At 40.8% G+C, this 19,543-nt stretch overlaps 1 protein-coding gene across 1 annotated transcript; it reads right to left on the reverse strand.

Annotated features, from left to right (window-relative positions):
* Positions 1-790: 790 nt before the first annotated feature.
* On the reverse strand, positions 791-16,492 carry TCP11L1 (t-complex 11 like 1). The gene is made up of 11 exons (XM_077820115.1): positions 16,355-16,492; positions 15,438-15,466; positions 14,166-14,330; positions 9,725-9,857; positions 8,448-8,568; positions 7,630-7,850; positions 6,304-6,440; positions 5,637-5,830; positions 2,639-2,820; positions 1,873-2,045; positions 791-1,338 (listed from the first exon to the last, which is right to left on the reverse strand). The coding sequence occupies exons 3-11, from the start codon at positions 14,317-14,319 to the stop codon at positions 1,118-1,120; spliced, it is 1,536 nt and encodes a 511-aa protein (XP_077676241.1). The 5' UTR covers positions 14,320-14,330; positions 15,438-15,466; positions 16,355-16,492; the 3' UTR covers positions 791-1,117.
* Positions 16,493-19,543: the final 3,051 nt, after the last annotated feature.

Genomic DNA, 19,543 nt, shown 5'->3' on the forward strand with positions numbered 1-19,543 from the left:
TTCAAGAACATCTGTAAAAAGTGAAAAAGCATCTAAAACACTAAATAATATTTTCCCATGACTTTAAATAGTTCATTTCCTACTATACCTTTTAAAGTCACTGCTTAAAATATTAAGGAATTCTTGGTATGTTTCAATTTCAGTGATATTTCTGAAACTATGAGCATATACAATTGTCTCGTAAGCCATACAGTCTTAGGGGGAAAAAATGAGGAAATTTCCTCAAGCCTGAAATTCAATGCACAAGTCTTTATCCATCTTCTGAAAATGTTTACTTTAGTATTTTACATAAAAAGGAGTAAACTACCAGCAAACGAAAGGCAAGAAATGCCACTCTTTTCAAAACATTTCTCTTGGCCCATCTGAAAGTTTTACAGAGATAAATTCAGCTGCAATCTTATAGACTGTCACCCTTGTAACACTGTACATAGAAGAAGAGCGTTATTTGATAACCAGAAAATTCACTACAAAATATAATTATATCATGGTTTTGGTAACTTATTTGCAGATAGAGACCAAAAATTGCCATAGAAAAAATGTGATTAGCAGAAAGACTAGTAGCCTTATATTATTACAATAAAATGCAATGTTTAGACCTGCTCTTAACTACCATTATTCAAGTTTCTTACATCTCAAATTTTAAACTATTTCTTCAGTTGTTAAAATAGGATTTCAGAAGGCCAAATCATTCAGTATGGAACAGACCTTGGCTAATCTTCTCTAGATGAACGCACACACTAACTTCATGGTAAATTGGAGAGTTAGAATGCTACAAAAAGCCCCCCACAAAATCAGCAATTTAAAAATGCAGTCTGTTTGTACAATTGTTTAGTCTTATCTAACATCTGCTCAGTAGCAAAAACTACAGCCATAAAATTAAACATATCCTCAGCATGAATACTTGTGCTAAAAATGCATCTATTTACCATTTAATTCAAAGCACCTATTCCAACTTATACATAATTTTCCCCTTCAGAATCAGTGCTATTGAGTTACAGTAATAAAACTATGTTTTAATGGAATGCCATTTTCCAAAGCCAAGTTAATTGCAATTTTGTTAGCAGACAAAATTAACACTATCTAGATAACATACAAATTGGTATGATGATTCTTCTGACTACCCTAACAATTGGGATTCTTCCTTATTCAGTAGTTTGCTGAGGATCACATCATAGTAAGGGCTAAACACCATCTTGTTATAGTTGACAAGGCGAACGTACTTGACAGCAATTTCTTCCATCTCTCTTTGAATAGGCCCTAATCCCCCAGGAATAGCAGGAAATGATTTCTGATGACCAGAAGCCAGATAGCTCTCCAAAAATTCCTGAATTCGTGAATCTGGAAAAAAAAAAAACGACCAATGTACTTTTAAATACAAAACAACAATGCATGTGATCTTCCTCCATGGTGCACTACCAAAAAAAAACCCAAACCCACATTAAAAAGAATTGGTGAGAACACCCTGTGTTATGTACTTCAATCCAGAGACTCCTCTGAGCATAGACTCCCAACATTATGTTTTACTGTCCAAAAAGATCGTTTAAATAATCATCACTTCAGGCAGTACACTTGGTGATGCAGGTGGTGGGGCAGCTCAGTGAAGATCCAAGTTTAGGAATAGATCACTTCTACAGCTGGAACTTGGGCAACTACATTTGAAAATTCTGACCTGATTTTCAGAGTTGTTGAGCTGCCCAAGAGGTCAAGGTAAGGCACTCAACTTTGTCTAGTGGCTCACCATACATCAGAAGCAAGTGTTATTAAATAAATAAATAAATAAATAAATCATACAAAACAGGTTATTCAATGGGTTTACTAGTAGCAAAAGTAAAAAGCATGCTTGAGAACACTGCATATACACTCCAAGATTACCTATCAATTTGCATATAGTGTTGTCAGAATTTCCCAATGTCTGGATCTGTCCTTTAAGCACAATCTCTTTCTCAGTTGTCAATGGCATGAATCCATGTTGGGAAAGACAGCTACTAACTTCAGCACAGACCTTCTCACCAACAGTAGCCAAAGATTCACTCAGATTAAAGGAGCTAGAGAGAACACAAAGGAGTAAACCATTCCTTAAGGATTGTTCCTTAGTTATTTATTTTGACTCTTTACGATCAGTCCAATTATATTGATTTGAGCTGCCTATATATAAACAAAACACTTGTTCCTCTCACCACCACTGTCTATGGCAGTCATCCTAAACCTACAGGTGTCTGCACATATGTACAGAACAAACAATTTTGTGAAGGATGGAGGGAGACTGGACCAAGCTATGAAGCTTGGATAATTGCCAACATGAGGCTGTGGACTTGGTAGAAGACTTCACATGAAAGACAGTAATGACAGCAAATGAATTGTTTGCCACAGGAATGTCAGATGGGGAGGAAAGGAATAAGGTGGTTAATTTCCTTAGGAAAAACTGCTAGCTTTGTATACTTGTGTGAGCGAAAGCCCTCCATTCTAATTGCTTGTCCCTTCTATCCTCTCCTAAGTTTCTTGAAGTCAAGAGAGTAAGAAAAGCCCATGCAATCAATACTCACTAGGATCACAACAAAATTAAGCCACTGAACACCACTTCCACTATTGAACATAGCATAGGTGAGAGATGCTAGGTAGGAGTCATTCAGATACTCACGGAAGGTGCATTCCCGTCAACAACACCTTTATAATGGTTTTGATTTTGTCAGCAAACCCTGGCAGATTGGAAAGCGCTGCACCTGCTACATTGAACATGACCAGGAGGATAGCACCCGTCAAGGTGAGATGTTCCAGCTCCAGCTGCATTTCCTGAAAGCGGGTGTGGTCCATTAACAATGTCTGCAACGACAGAGTAAAATCAAAATACTGGGATAACAAAGTACAGTGAAGATGAAATTATGAGGCCAGGTAACATAATGAAGATTATTCTGAAAACTGAATTCCGTTAGTACACGGACTTCAAAATTGTATCAGTATTCCATTCATCTGAAGGGTGGGCCAGTGGCACCAACGCCACACTGAGTAAAATCTGTAAGCAGCAAGTTTGGAAGCCCAGAGAGGAAACATTCTCCATTTGCTTCTCCTACAAGATTTCCCAATTTGCTCCTCAAACCAGATTCCCAGATAGCAGTATAATTCAATGGCACTGTTAATATATAGCAAAAAGATGCAATACTCAGAAAACAGTCCTCTTCAAATTAAAAGCTTTTACTATGGTTAAAGTTAGATAATTACTAGAGATTCCTCTCTCTAGGACCCTTCAAGGGATTGGTGTTGCAGGGGGATAGTGCACCAGTCTTATTTCCAACACCTAATTACACAATCAGTCTAGTCAAATATGGTCCATTTAATCTGATATTTTCCCTCTAATGGTGGACAGTGCAACAAATCCACAATGAACAATTACAGAATAACATTCCTACGGGAGAAATCTTTCTACACTGGTTAGTTAGTGCCTGGTTTATGGACTGAAGATGTTTGTATCCATTATATGCTTTTTACCCTAAGGCAGACCCAAAGTTAAGTCTCAGTAAAGGTCTCATCTTAGTGCTCAGAGGACATTTGTTTCCATCCCAAATACCACCATTTACGTTTATTAAAACTCAGCATGATAGGCAGTTTGTGCTCCAGAAGTGGAGTATCAGGGATTAGTAGGTGAGAACCAAGGTGATTTAACAGAGCTGTGTTGGTAAACTTGCACAATGCCTGGGGCTTTATCTAATGTTTTCAGTACCGCACTTTCATGAGCACTAACTCAATTCACAAAAAGAAGAGAGTGTTTTTTAAAAATGCTGATGTTTCATCTTTGAATTACTCCGCTTCTATTACAGATGGATTTGTTTCAAGACAAACGAATAAAAATATTCTCCTTTTGAGATAAAAAGTTAAAAAACTTATTGGGTTACTACATTCAAAATAAAGCATGAGAGTTATCAATTAATGGATCACATTACACCAATCATAATTTATAGTGAACAATGTAAACTTTTGTAGATCAGCTGTGAAAGTCTCTCACACTTCCCTCCCTCTCAAAACAGAGTTACAGGGAAATACATTAGATGGTTCATAAGATACAAGTTATAACCACCATAAAGGGGAAAGATTTTGTAGAGAGTTCATCCTGGGTGGGCAAACAGCTGTTTGATTACTTAACTCGATGTCAGTTCTTGACATGTCATATCCCTTATGCTTCTCCTCCATCAAACTGAATACAATGGTCAAAGTTAATGGAATCTCTCTCTCTAGGTTTACAGTGGTACAACAGAATCTAGCTGCACTGCTTTTGCAATAACCTGAATGTTGTAAATCTAGTTTAAATTCAGAGGTTTGGGTTCAGAATCTTCCCAGCAATGAACTAGCTGTCCAGGTCTTAAATATAAGAAGGTAAGAGACAATTGATTAAAGATATCAAGACAGAAAGACAATTCTTCTACTGCGAAATCCTAAACCCTGAGATTTATGCTATGAGCCTCCTACACAAAGAGATAGTTAAACGGAGACATATTGCATGCATAAAACCAGACATTAGTAATCAAAACATCTGCTCAGTCATGCAGGAAGAACTCTTTTCAGCATCTTTTTTCTTTACAGTTGCTGCAACTCACATAACATAATGCAGTTTATGAACCACTGTAGTGAGAGACCATGTGACAGTGTTTGAGAGTGATATACACATACATAACCCACAGAAAATTACAAAATCATACACAGAAAATTCATAATGGAACTCCCTAAAGGATCACCTATTAAAGAAGTAACCTGAGAAAAAGAATACATTATGATTTGTATTACAGTAGCATCAAGGGGTCCCACTGAGATTGGAACACTCCTGTGCTAGGCACTGTGCAAAGTATTAGACTATCCCAGTCCTGAAGAGTTTACAGTCTAAATAGATAAGACAGAAAAATGGTGGGAGGGAAATCAAAGGCCCAGAAAAGGAAATGACTCATGCAGTGACACAGAGCCAGGAACAGAACCAAATCTCCAGATTCCCAGTCCAGTGCTCTATACCAGAGATGGCCAACCCGTGGCTCCGGAGCCACATGCGACTCTTCAGAAGTTAATATGCGGCTCCTTGTATAGTCACTGACTCCGGGGCTGGAGCTACAGGTGCCAACTTTCCAGTGTGCCGGGGGGGTGTTCACTGCTCAAACCCTGGCTCTGCCACAGGCCCTGCCCCCACTCCAGCCCTTTCCGCCCGAGCCTGCCATGCCCTCACTCTTCCCCCTGCCCACCTCCCAAGCCTCCTGCACGCCATGAAACAGCTAATCGGGAGGTGCAGGGAGGAGCTGATCGACAGGGCTGCCTGTGGGCAGGAGGCGCTGAGAGCGGGACTGCTGACGTATTACTGTGGCTCTTTGGCAATGTACATTGGTAAATTCTGGTTTCTTCTCAGGCTCAGGTTGGCTACCCCTCCTCTATACAGTAGATTACACTCCCTCACCTTCAGTTAAACTTCAGTTTTGAAGAAAAATAAAAAAAATTCAGAATGTTGTTATCCTATTAAAAGAGTTGCAAGAGTTCCACTTAAACCCTAAATCTTTTAGTATTTTATGTCAAGAACAAGGTTATAGATCCAAATGATTTCTGCTTTTTCACCAAACACTGTGTAGAAAATTAAATAAAAGAAGCTACGTCTTCTCTTAAATACCTACTTCTGGGAAAGGCCTGTGCACATGATCCCACTTAAGCAGCTTTAGATAGGCCCAATTCTGTACAGCAGCAGGACACAATACAGGAACTCCACTAGCTGCAGCACCAACACCAGGGGAAGGTGGATTTTTACACCTCAAATTGGCAAGATCATCTGATGCTTCTTGCAGCCAATCGGTGACAAAGTCTAGAGAATCTGGAAGAAAGCAGTTTGGTAAAAATCTTACTTTCAGGAGTTATCTTTTTTCCCCCCCCATGAATAGTTTTCAAATAATACCACTACTAGGCTCTCCTAATACCCACGGTGCTAGTTACTGAGATGCATTTTATTTACTTTATGATTCAGAACTTCTGGAGGACACCAATGCAGATTGAACACAGAGAACCTTGTGGATGGAAACCACAAATTAATCTGGCAGTACTACAGACTAGCATGTTGATGCCGATTTATAGTGCCATATATTACATGGATATCCCGGGTCTGGGTTTGTTTTAAATGCAGAATTGTTGTACCGGTAAATTTCTTGAATTGAAGCCTACGGACCAGAGGTATCTCTATTTGCATCATGGAGCAATGTAACAAAATACTTATTTTGGTGGATTGTTTTGTGTTTGTGACACCAACATGCAAAGGCACATAATTCAGAAGAGGGGAAAAAAAAGTCATACTTGGCTGTTTCTCAAAAATCCTCTGAAACTTCTCTCTTTCGTATTCAACAGATTGTTGCATTAAATGCGGCCTAATGCTACTGACAGCAAAGTTAGCCATGTCCATTTTCATTAAGTTTAATACAGAGAAAATTGCTCTGAAAAAAAAAAAAAAAAAAAGAAAAGAAAAGAAAAGAAGTCATTTTTTCAAGCAGGGTTGCACATGTTTAAAATGTACAGTTTGCAAGATTTACTTAGCATAGATTGTCCAAGGAAATGAGCTATTAAGAACACTAAAAAAGCATGATAAGTATCGACATGGAGCTTGAAGTGTTGGGAGAGATTGCCAGGGTAACGAAGCTTGTTCGCCTGTAAAGAAACTTCTAAGAATGTACTAGAGTCCTTTTCACAGATCAGTTCTCTTGGGACATGTCTCACCACATGCTGAATTTAGGAAAGACTTAGTTCTCAGCCTAACACAAGGCTTATCGCTATACATGTGTATACTCGGACCTCTGTCAACCTGTGCATGTATACTCTGCGAGGGAGCTAAATAAAAGTGAAAAGGTCATGGAAGAAATTAACTCCAATGTCTACTTAGGTGTAAACATTTCCATTTAAAAAAAGAAAAAAAAGATGTTCTCCTCTAAGGAAATCCTTACTATTGGAGACTACAAAGTTAGGAAATGCCTTAGTCAGGCAAGACACACAAATGGCTCAATACGCTACTGATGACAGTTAACAAAATTCCCTAAAACTGTTGATAACTTGCACAATTTATTTAAATGAGATAGTAACAAAACAGAAAATGGCATCTGACATATCCAGGCCCTATATGCTTTCCACTTTTAAACACCTGTAATACATTCTTTTATTACATATGAGAAAGGAGGTGGAGGGGGAGAGATGAGGGAGGAATTGGCTGAAGACCGTAAAGCTGAGTGAACGTTATTTTCTAATTTATTTAATGTATCAGCAGAAAGGAAAGTGAACAAGGAATTCATGCTTTTTCTTAAGACGGTCTCCCAATATCCAGGGAAAGATCCTCTCACCTAAATATGGCATTTCAGAAAATGATTGTTTCCAATTACACAAAGGTGCAAACAAATACCTTCAGTCCACCAGAACCAAAAGGGTCCTTGCTAATAGCTGCTGGAATTTTCTTCTTTATAATTTCCCCTCTCTGCTTGCTTTATATTTTTCCAGAAAGAAATTTTTGCTAGCAGACTGTATATGCTACCAGCATGCACAGATAAAATTTGGATCTTTAACAAGGATCTACAAGCAAATTTGAAATAAGTGACCCACAGTCTGATTCCTTGCAATTCCTTAACGTCATTCCAGTACCTGAATAGTGGGACTATTTCATGAATGTCTTTCAGTTTCTTAATTTCCTCATCTCTAACTGGAGCACAAAGGGTCCCCATCATTCCAATGATGAATTGTGCCAGCTTAGAAATATCCAGGGCCCCATTCACTGCCTCCTGCTTTATCAGATCCAGATCCAGAACTTCAGTAATCTGATTTCTTAATCTAGTATGACCAGGCAATAAGAAAGATAGAAGAGTCTGAAAGAAAACAAATTTTCATTTTGTTAGTTTTTCACAACAAACATTATTGTTTCACCATCTTACAAAGGAACTGAATAATGGTCTTAATTAACAACCATATTCATACTGGATTTCTATGGCAGATGACATCTTAATAGTTGTTCAAAACATAGGGCCACAAAAATTACACGATATATTTTTTAAATCATAGTTTTCCTGCATTCTATACAGTATTAGTGTTATTCAGATTGTAAACTCTTTGGAACAGGGAGGGTTTTTTCAGTGGTGGGAGGAAGGGCACACATGTATGCAGCGCAAAACCTAGCCTCTGATTATTTGTGCTTCATTAGCACCTGTCACATTTTGCTACTGCAATCTCAGAATTATTAAAGTAACATAACCTGCAACCTTCCCTTCATTTAACATGACTCAGCATTTCTTGCTTTCACATTGGATTACTTTTCCCCCCATATATGCATGCAGCTTATAGATAAAGTTATTGTCTAGACTTCTACAGAGCACTTTACACACAGTTGTTATACAGCGATGGCATACAGTTTGTATATTTGTGCCATGTAATCTCTGTAAATTACTTCTGATATCACACATTCTTACCTCTTTAATCTCCCCCACAAGTTTAATCGAATGATCGTATGTTGGTGGATCTTCGCTTAACTGGGCTTCCAGACAATCCCAAAAAGCTTTGTGTACAATCTCTTTTACGGTTTTCTCCAGGCTGTTGGTAAAACACAACAATATCAAGATGACAGTATCTTACATGTAATGAATTAGAGAGTTTAGAGGAGAAAACTGCCATTTTAATCAGGCACAAGAGTATAAAAACTGGAATGATTTGGAATGGCTGACTTCACAGCTGAAAAGATACATGCAGAGTAGGCGAAAAACAAAAAACAAAAACAAGACCCTTAAAAGCATCCAGAAAATGACACTTCTAAAAGTAATCTATAAAGAGAAGACAAATCACAAAATCATAATTTATTTTGTCTACACACGAACAACATCTGTGTTTCTTAGCAATACGTAACCTCTGGGTAAAATTTTGAAAAGTGAAACCAGAATGTGATAGCAGTGAGGTACTTCCTTCATCACTGAGCACAACTCACAGTTTGTCAAAATACATGGGCATTAAGATATTTTTTTACTAAATTGGATGGCCAAATTCAGACTTAGTGTAGATAATCCCATTACTTCAACAACAAGTTACAAGTTCAAATGTTCTGATTTAATTGTGCAACTTTACTAAAGCCGCATATGTTCATACCAGATCTAAATGTGGCCTTGATCCTTTTTTGAAGATGCCTGGGGCTACCTTGGAATTCTTACTCCATTAACCACTGAAGTTCAGGCAGATCCTGAAAGCAGTAACCATTTGTTCCGAGAGCAACCTAAGGGTATGTCTACACTTCAAACGCTACAGAGCTTCAGTCCAGACACTACCTGTGCCGACGGGAGGGGTTCTCCCATTGGTGTAATGGCAATTCACCTCCCTGAGAGTCAGTAGCTGGGTTGACAGAAGAATTATTCTGTCAACCTAGCGCTATCTAAATGGGGACTTATGTTGGCTCAGGGATCAGGATTTTTCACACACCCTACCCACATAGTTAATTTGACCAAATTTTCTAGTGTAGACCAGGCCCAAGAGTCAACCTTAGAGAGTTACTACAAAGGAAGAGGATGTTAAAGAATACAGAAGAGTAAAATAGTGGTGCTAGAATGAAGAAGTGGTGAAAAGCTAAGAAACATTACAAAGCTAAGAAAACTCATTACAATTCTTTCCATGGAATTTTTCCCCAAACGTATCTTCATATTCCACTCTTACATCCAAAGGATTGATATAAACTGCTATTTATTTCTATCAGTAACCATCTTACCTGCCTTCTGGTAATTCAGCTGGTTTAATCTGGAAGCCTCCATTGACTACAATTTCATGTGCTAATGCCATATTAGAAACTCCTTTCGCTGTTTCCATCAGCTCTTCCATCGACACAAGCCGAGGGGAACTAGCTATAACATTAACAAATATATGACATTTCATTATTCTTTCAAAAGCTGGAGGTAAGATCCTCCTCCACCGTTCTGCCAGTCGGCCAGTACAAAGGGGATGAGAGCCAGTAGACAAACCCAGCCGAGGATGCCCTCGACGTCATAGATCTGATGAGGCTGTTTTCTCTCCCACCCCAAAGGGACTCGTCAACAGCATTGTTGTGCTCCAATCAGCCATCAACTAGGCCCCAACATGCCTGTGACCTCTGCTGCATCAAGTCCCTCCTTAAAACACACATCTTTTAGGGCTATAGAATGAAGTCCTTCCCACAGTGAAGGGGGCAAACCATTTCTACAAAATATGCAAACAACATTGTGGGGCCAACAAGCTTCATATGCAACCTCACCATTCAGTCCTGGAGATTTCCGCTGCATTTATCATGTGCCCACTGCCATTTGGATTATACGTTTTTCAAGGCAGGGAGGGAATCTCATCTTCCAAAGTATCTGTAAAGCACTTACACCACCACCACCACGCAAGAAAACAGCTAGTTTTCCCTTCTCTACTTTCAGTGGAACCAGCAACCTCTTTGCCCCGTTTCCTGAAACCAGGGTCTTGCTATTCCTAACTTGCTAATGATTTCAAGGCCTAGCCTGTGTGCTGATGCCACAGCTCTTCTCCTTCCATTCATCTCTGTATACTCAACGGGACATGGGTTGCGCCACATCCTAGAGCACAGCAAGTAGCCTGAGACTGGGGTTTGGAGTGGCATGAGCATTAGAAAGTGCACACAGGAATGGGAGGCAGCAGTGCAGCAGGACACCACAGAGAGCAGGTCCAGCTTTCATTAGGTAGTAAAGGAAAGAGGTCACTAGCTATAGAAAATTGGGAGGTGGAAGGTCACTGGGTAATAAAGCCAAGCCTTGAAAACAGCACCAGCTGTCCGTGCTCAAATTTGTCCTGACTTATATACACACCAGTGGGCCAGAGCGGATATTGCTGTGATACAGAATGTGCCACTGCATTAGCAGCATGTAGCAATAAGTGTGGCAAAGATGATAACAATGCTGATATAACAGATGCTGATTAAGGGAGTAACGCTGCACCCACTGAAATCAACTGGAGCTTTGCCGTTGACCTTCTTAGGAGAAGGTCATCCCCCCCACCCAAGTTGTGCTTGTAGCACTGCCTATGTCAGTGCTAAGCAGCACAGAGACAGAGCAAGCCTCAACGAGCTATTCCGAGTAATAAAGCATGTGCCTTCCAAAAACTGAGAAGAAAAGGGAAGAGAGCTCTTCTCCGGTCCAATCATCTGTGAGAAAAGACTATATCATTAGCGCCATCAGATGGAGAGGGCTGGCCAGACTTCTCCCCAGCTGGACAGAAGGAAAAGTGAGAAAGAGGAAGATAAAGAACAACAGAAAGCAAGGACTGGTTGCTGTGTCACCCTGTGATTGTGATAATTCTGTCGCTTCAATTCCAATTTTGGCAAAAACATTACATATATAGATTACACACACCCCACACTGAAATAAAACTCCTTGAGCCATACTAATCACACACTGGGTTAATTTGGAATAGATTTTTTTTTTTAGATCGACGAACAGGTTTATATGATTGGGTTTATGCGGGTAAAAACCTTCTACATGGAACAGGCCCTTCATTAAGGAGCCTTTCCCCAACTGTCTGCTATACAAAGTGTCATTTATTTAATAAAGAATTACCTGTGCTACTTTGTCATAAACAGCTCTTCACCCAGCACTCTAGACACTTGTATGTTACTGCCTAGGGTTTGATCCTGCACAATGCCTGTGGGGAGTATTGCAAAGTCTGAAGTCATGAGCAGACAGGCAGTGCACTCACTCTGCATTTAAATCAAAGTGCTCTTGCCTGATAGGCAGGAATAATTTGGCAAACAGCAGAAGTAAAGACTAAAAAGGGAACCTATAGTTAAGCACCTCATTTGTATGCTGAAAAATGCACTTAAGCACATCTCTTGACCTTAGCCCCTTCTTTACCCAGCACTCATGATTTGATACCTCTCACTGCAGAGGACTATGCCTAACACTTGACTTTTGCGTTTGTTCACACATGCACTGCAGCACGCTGGACTCTCTGAAGGGCATCTTGCAATATCAGGGCTTAGAGCATAAATCCCATAGGGAATGGCTCCTGTGTTTGATACAGCTCCAAACACCATCATGCTCAACAAATAATTAGCACCATTTTCAAAAACAAAAACACAAATAATAAAATGCATTGTATTCAACGGCTCAAGACATAATTGTTGCCAGGCTTTTGCAAATATCATCTGGGGTAATTCTGCTTCTTTAGCCATAAGCAGAAATCATACCCAGGGAAATTCCCATTTGCTTTTTCATTTGTTTTACCTATAGGGACTTGCTAGTCATACCAGACTTGTCAGAGTCAATAGTAATATCATAACCAGCTCCTACATTAAAAACAAAAACACCAAACCAGAAAGACCATACTCTGGCAATAAATTTTAACACAACGTGATGATCTGGCAAGAATGTTTGTCACTGCCCTGTAGCATTGGGACTGAAAATGTTTCCAGCCCCATTAAAGCTTCATTAATTTTCAGACTTAAGGTACACTTCACTGACTGGCAGAACCAAAAGGTGACACACCCTTAGATTTGACCTCTTTTGGGGGGTAAGGGCCATTTGAAGGTTCCTCCCACTTAAGGAAACAACTATTAAAACTATAAACCAAAGGCTACAACCCTCCAGAAAACGAAGCAGATGGATTGGATGATGTAACAAGAAAATTAGTATACTATATTGGGGCCAGATCCTGTAAATACTTTTAGACACTCAAATATTCCCACTGAAGTCAGATGACTCACAAGAGTTCTCAAATTGGGGGTTGTGACCCCTTATGTGGGGGTCGCAAGCAGTCAGCCGCCACCCCCAAACCCTGCTTCGCCTCCAGTTTTTATAATAGTGTTAAATGTTTTTTTTAAATGTGGTTTTAATTCATAAAGGGGGAGCACTCAAAGGCTTGCGGTGTGAAAGGGATCATCAATACAAAAGTCTGAGAAGCACTGAGTTACTCAGATGCATAGGTATTTGCAGGTGCAGGCCCTTGGTTAGGATCACAGACACAGGCATGTACATGACATATGTAGAATACACCACTCTACTGATTCTGGCTCACAGTAATGTTAGGTGCAAAGGGCTGAAGTTTATTAATACCTGTGCTTTCCTTCCCCCCCTCCCTTATGGGTATCTCTAGATACAAACAGGACCTCTATTATTTGCCTGTGGGCTTTCAGCAACAATAGGGTTTAAAGTAGATGTAGATTTCACATAGTAGTGGAGGGTGTAAGAGACACTATTTCAAATGTTCATGGGAGCCTCCATGACCACAGGGAGCTCTACAATAGCACTCATATTCTCCCCCAACAAAACACAGCACCTGGAGAATGACTACAAGAAACCTGATTGCTGCTCCTTGCTAGAAATTGCTAGAGGAGACCACACAGAGGCTGCCTAGGACGTGTAGCGTGCCTCTGACACCCTGCTAGTTTGGGACCTAAATTTGGATCCCTGTACTTTGCAAAATCGACCTGATACAAAAGCACAAAACAATTATTTAGAAAATGACAAATGGCCAAATTCTGAAGCTCTTATTCATGCAAAATTCCTATTTATTTAAATAAGAGTTTTGCTAACGTAAGGATTTGGCCAATAATTGCAAAAAGTGAACTGAAGGAACAACTCTTCTCTAGGAGGATGTGGGTGGTGATTTTATGATGGAAGGACAGCCAGGCAGGGTGGCAATCCCACAATGTTGATGAGCGCCTTCCACCCACGTTGACTTTAATAAGGATGGAGGGCATTTGCACCTTTAGAATCAAGCCCTAACCAACCAAGGCCAGTAAAATTATGAGTTGATGACAACGGAATTCCAGGACTTCTTCCAGTGACAGCTTTCACTTCTCGAATTTACTTCCTATAACTAACTGGAATGAATTCCTAACCTACTTTGGGGAAGAAACACATTTGTTGGTTTTTATTCTGGTACTGTGGCCTGATCAGGAGTGCTTGAGGGGTGCATTAACTTATGGCAGTCTTACCCAGCATGCCTATAGGCTGTTTCAAAGGACAGAAAAGCCAACCACATTAAAGAAAAAAAATGTTTGCTTCTCCTTTTTAATTGTTAATGATTGATACAATATTTAATTAATTACACAATAGTTAATGGCATAGTAACTAATGAGCCTTTTAAAGGAATCTAAACTTTTATCTTCGCAACAAGAAAAAAAATGTATTTTTGTACTTTATTTTAACAGATTTGCTTACATTGAGCTGTGTTGCACCTGTGTGGACTTGAGGAACTTTGTCGTATCCTCGCTCTCATAGACTGATCTGGGTTGTTCAAGCTGTCCTCTTTGATACCCTCTGAATCGCCTAATTTTTCTTCACTTGTATGTGGAATATCAGGTTCCTGAGACATTTTCAACGTTTCTTTTTTTAGGGAAGAGAAAAAAAAACACAAACAGAATGGAACTGAATGGATATATACTCTTCCTGCCCTTGCAAAACAAAAACAAAATCAGAAAAATTCCCTGTATAGGTATAGATATATCAGAGATCCCCCCTCTTAATTTTTTTTAAAAGGTTTAAAATAAGGAGATCCTTTCAATGCGATTATCATTTACTCAATATTTTTGTTCACAAGACCTCAAAAATCTGAAACGGTTTCCTTCCCATAATGTACATGATAGAGACAAAATATCTGGTTTGTTTTTTTAAGATTGCTAATGAGTGCTTGACTTTTTAAAATACATATTAAAAGACAAGAGACCCCGAAGCATTTTATGCACGTACGTTACTTGGATTTTGAAGTTAGATAAAGGAATTAGATAGAGGAAAAGTAGATTACATTTTTAACCTACCATTTTAGAAATTATCCCTACTAAGGAGTGTAATAAAATGTTTTGCTCATATGTTCCAGAACTGTAGCCAAATTCTGCACTGACTTATTATCAGAACTCAGTGTAATCCACCTGAAGACAATGGGATCCACCTGCAGATAGTGAGGTAAATCAATGCAGAATCTAGCTCCTAAATTTTAATTCCATACAAGAGGCATGATTTATCCACACCGGGAAGTTAGGAGGATTTATTAAAAACCATAAAAAACCCTGATTTAAACAAACAGTAGTTGTGGAGATTACAATGTTGGATTTTCTAGCATAATATCACATCACATACACTTTAGAATACTCCCTTGGTACACTGCAAAAGTGGCATTTGTAAAATATTTTACTCAATTCAATAACTTTACTTCAACTATTTCACGTTCACTTTTTCCCCTGAAGTATGTAATTTGCATGTCTTCATTTTAAAGAGTACCTACTATATATTAAGTTTCCATTCACTGGTCACAGCTTCAGGTAATAATAATTATAATACCTAGCTCTTAAATGGAAAGCTAAAAATATTAAAAAAATATAATTGCTCTGAAATCAAATATCCAGCATCTCCCATTTCACAGAATATCCTCTGCATGGGGGGGGATGGAGCGGGGGGAGGGGGGGGGGAATAAAAAACAAAAAACCCACCACTTACTTTTTCACTTAATATCTGTGGACCACAGGCTGCAAAAGATGAAAGAGTCAGGCTGTCAGCAAGATAAACCATCCCAGGATCACCTCAAGGCTACTAAAGGAAAACTGGAGCATAGGCCTATACGGATGAGAAGGTAGCAGGAAGTAATACAGAAAAAAGACAAGAAGCTGCTCTGAGTTTTTTATACAATAATTAAAAGACTGAACCTGGTGCATCCTACCTCCCCCATCTTAGAGGGGGTAACAGGAAAACTCAATGAGTTCCTGAATTATTTTGTATTACTTAGTGACTAAAGGGCCCAATTGTGTGAGGTGCTACATACATTCACGTAGTAAGAGACAGTCCTCTGTCCCAAACAACTTACAATCTAAATTGCCAAGACAGATAAAGGGTACGAGGCAGGAAGTATTATTATTCCCATTTTACAAATGGAAAAGTGAGACAAAGTTTAACTTGTGTAAGGTCACACAGGAAGCCTATGGCAGAACCAGTAACTGAACCCAGATCACTTGTGTTCCAGTCCAGCATTTTAGCCACAAGACCAGCCATGCCCCAATCTGTAAATTGCGCCCTAGAGAGGAAAAGCTACAGCATGCATTCCTCGCTGCGTGACTGAACCAGCACCGGAATCACTGACCATCTCTACATCACATTTCTAATCACTTGAGCCATCCAACCTCCACGTACAGGACTCCATCCAGTGCAAACAGACCAATGAGCAGAGAGCACTGAGACAAGAAATAGGTCCCATCCTTGAAACATGGTTCTGTAACCCACATGGATCTGCCGCCAACTTCCTTGCCCCATGGCATGCAAGGGATAACCTGAGCTCTTTCTGATAGTACAACAGCAGCCCCAACCAAGTTCCAGAGCCACCACGTCCCCAGTATACGAGAAAGGTAAGGATGGCAAGGTACCAGGATGTTCCATGAGCAGAAAGGGTAGAGCAAAGGGTCTCAGGCCTGGAGAATGATGGGTCACAGCTACAGTGAACAATGCAGCAATTAGGAGGAGGAGGTCTGATGACAAAAAGGCATCTAGAAGATGAGTACAATGATGGATGCTGTAGAAAAAACTAAGATGGATAAGGTAGATCTTGTTAAACAAATGGAAGACAAAAATTTAAAACAATTTGTATTTACTTTTTCTTGGAAAATAGTGCTGACACAAAATTTCCCCAAATATATCAAACAGATTAGATTGTTACTATCTATCCATTCACATAATGTGGTTTCCCCTACAGCCCCAATCTGCCGCTTCCTTTGAAAAATGGCTTCCAGAAATTCTGAATCTGAAGTGCAAGCATGGCTGTATTACAATCTCTCCCTCTTTATGCACCACCACAATATCTGAGTGCGTCACAAACATTAATGATTTAAACCACACAACAACCCTGAGATATAGGGAAGTATTATCTTTATGTTACAGATGAAGAAATTGAGGCATGGAGTGGAATAAGTGATTTACTCAAGTTCATACAGCAGATCGCTGGCAGAGCCAAAAACACAGACTAGGATTTGGCAGACATGGGCTATCTCCCAACCGACTAGAACATCCTTCTTAGGCTACAGGCTGCACTCTAATCGGTCAGTCTCCACAAAATAAAAGACCAACAGTTATACTCTCCCGGCTACACAGTCTCACATGTAAAATAAAAATTATTCTCCACATTTCATCTGTGCAGTGTCGCTTTGAAGAACTTCTATGCCACCTGATCAAAGACCTTTTATGCATTTGAGGCAGTATTTGTTAGGTTAGTGTCTAATTTTCAATAGTCTATTTTCACTAGATTGTTACTATTGTCTATTAGAACGTATCTAGAACAACTCCCGTTTGCACTGGTCAAATAAGCTTAACAATGTCTCTTCTGAATCAGCTAGCTGCATCTTTTGTAAAGAGATTGGAGTCCATTCAATTAAAATGAAAGGAGTCTGTTTCACTGGACTTCTCTTCACCTTCTTTTGACTAGAGAGAGAAATATAACAAATTTAAAATATTAAATTTCTTTTAAACTTAAAAATAATAATTTGCATGGACATGGCTCATTTCATTCAAGGACCTCAAACTGTCCTGCAAATATTGACAATGTTAAATAAATGTCGCAAAGCCCCTGTGAAGTATTATTTCCAGTTTTACAGATGGGGATTCTAAACCGCAAAGATGTTGAGGTCCCAATGCTGCAATGAGCTCCATGCGAGCTCTGGGATTTGTTCGTGTGTAGCTCATTGCGACAACAGTATCAAAATCACAAATCAAGTCACCATCCAGGCTGAGCACCTTGACTTCCCAGCTAGACAGATGATATTAAAGGGTGAGTAAGTGTCTCATCCAAAACCCACTGACTTCAATGGAAGTCTATTGATTTCCATGGCCTTTGCATCAGGCCCTATCCACCTAGTGACAACCCGATTTACAACTTCATAAAGTAACAGTAGTAGTGAGCACTATTGCTCTCCTCTTTAGTAAACAAGCCAGGGAATCACGGGTTCTAGACTGCCACGGCAAAATAAGCATGCAGAAATTGTTAACATTTACCTTGCTTTATTAATCCTTCCACGAAGTGCTGTAATATGATGCCCTGGGACACACTATGCTGCTGGAGCTGACCTACTGAATTAAGGCAAGTACTAGAATTATTTGTTTTGTCTATAGTACTGTATGATTTTGCTAATGGTTCCTTACAGAATCATAGAAGATTAGGGTTGGAAAGGACCTCAGGAGGTCATCTAGACCAATCCCCTGCTCAAAGCAGGACCAACACCAACTAAATCATCCCAGCCAAGCGTTAAAAACCTCTAAGGATGGAGGTTCCACCACTTCCCTAGATAACCCATTCCATTGCTTCACCACCCTCTTAGTGAAATATTATCACTCCTTTTGGGCTACAGAATATTAGGAATGAAGGAGTCAAGCCAAACACGCACAGTAGGATGGCAGGAATAATAGGCTTTACCCACACCCCCACTGCGTACCTCAGTTATCAACCCCCACACACCATGCTCCCCACTCCACATGTAGGGCCAGAACTTCAACCCCAAGCAAAACAACAGGAACCAGACAGAAAGCGAGGCCTACCCTCCGCGCCCTGACTCAGCACTGCAGCAGGGACACGGGGGCCTTTCCGCAGACAGGGAGCCGAGCCCGCCAGCCACAAGCCAACGCGCGGGCTTCCCTGGGGGCTGCTCCCCCAGCAGGGATGCGGGACGGAGCTGGCCTCCTGTTCCCCCCAGGCACCGCCTTGCACACACTGGCAGCGAGCGGGCGGGCAGCCCCAGCCCCTAGCGGGGGGGGGTGAGGTGTCTCTCCAGCCCCCGTGGGGACAGGGAGCGGCCGGGGCGGGGACAGGGGCGCGGGTGCTGGCGCAGGACCAGAGCATGGGCCAGGCTCCGCGCCCCTCGCTTACCTGGGCGGCGGGCTGGGGAATCCCTCGGCGCCGGCAGCCCCAGTGACTCTAAGCAGCGGCAGCGAGGCGCAGGCAGAGGGACTGGGCGAGCGCCCGCAGCTCTCCCCCCGCACGCCGGGCCCCGCCGCTCGCTCCGGTGCCGGGCTACGGTGTGCGGGGGCTTCGCAAAAGGCCGGGAGCCGCCAGCCTTGCGCAGGGCGGCGTCATGGCCCTGAGCCGGGAAACAGGAGTCGCCGCAGCAGCAGCAGCAGGGCCGGGAGGATGCTGCGGAGCTGCAGCCAGCCAAGGCCCGGGGGCGGCGCTGGCTGCACCAGCCGCTGGAGGGGGCTGCGGGCAGGAGCGAGCCAGCTAAGGAGGGGAGAGTGTCTTGGAAAGGGAGCATGCCAAAGACACAGAAGAGGAGGGCGAGAGAGTAGGGAAGTTTTCTTTACAAAAGAAAAAAAGCCAGATGTCTGACATGCTATGAATAAAGACTATATATAGAGACCAGGAAATGTATTTCGTCTGTTTAAAAAATTGATCCCTTAATTCTTTAAAGTGCATAATTTTCCTTGCAACTAAGCTATGGTTATTTTGATTCAGTTAAGGTCTTATATAATGGAACACTAAAAGCCGTTAGGGTAGATAGCTTGTAAAACTGATTGTTATAGGGTAGGTTATCTTTTTACACACACACGATCAGGATAGAAAAGAAATTTTAACA

The sequence above is a fragment of the Eretmochelys imbricata genome, chromosome 6 (assembly GCF_965152235.1).
Source record: "Eretmochelys imbricata isolate rEreImb1 chromosome 6, rEreImb1.hap1, whole genome shotgun sequence".
NCBI classification, from domain to species: domain Eukaryota; kingdom Metazoa; phylum Chordata; order Testudines; family Cheloniidae; genus Eretmochelys; species Eretmochelys imbricata.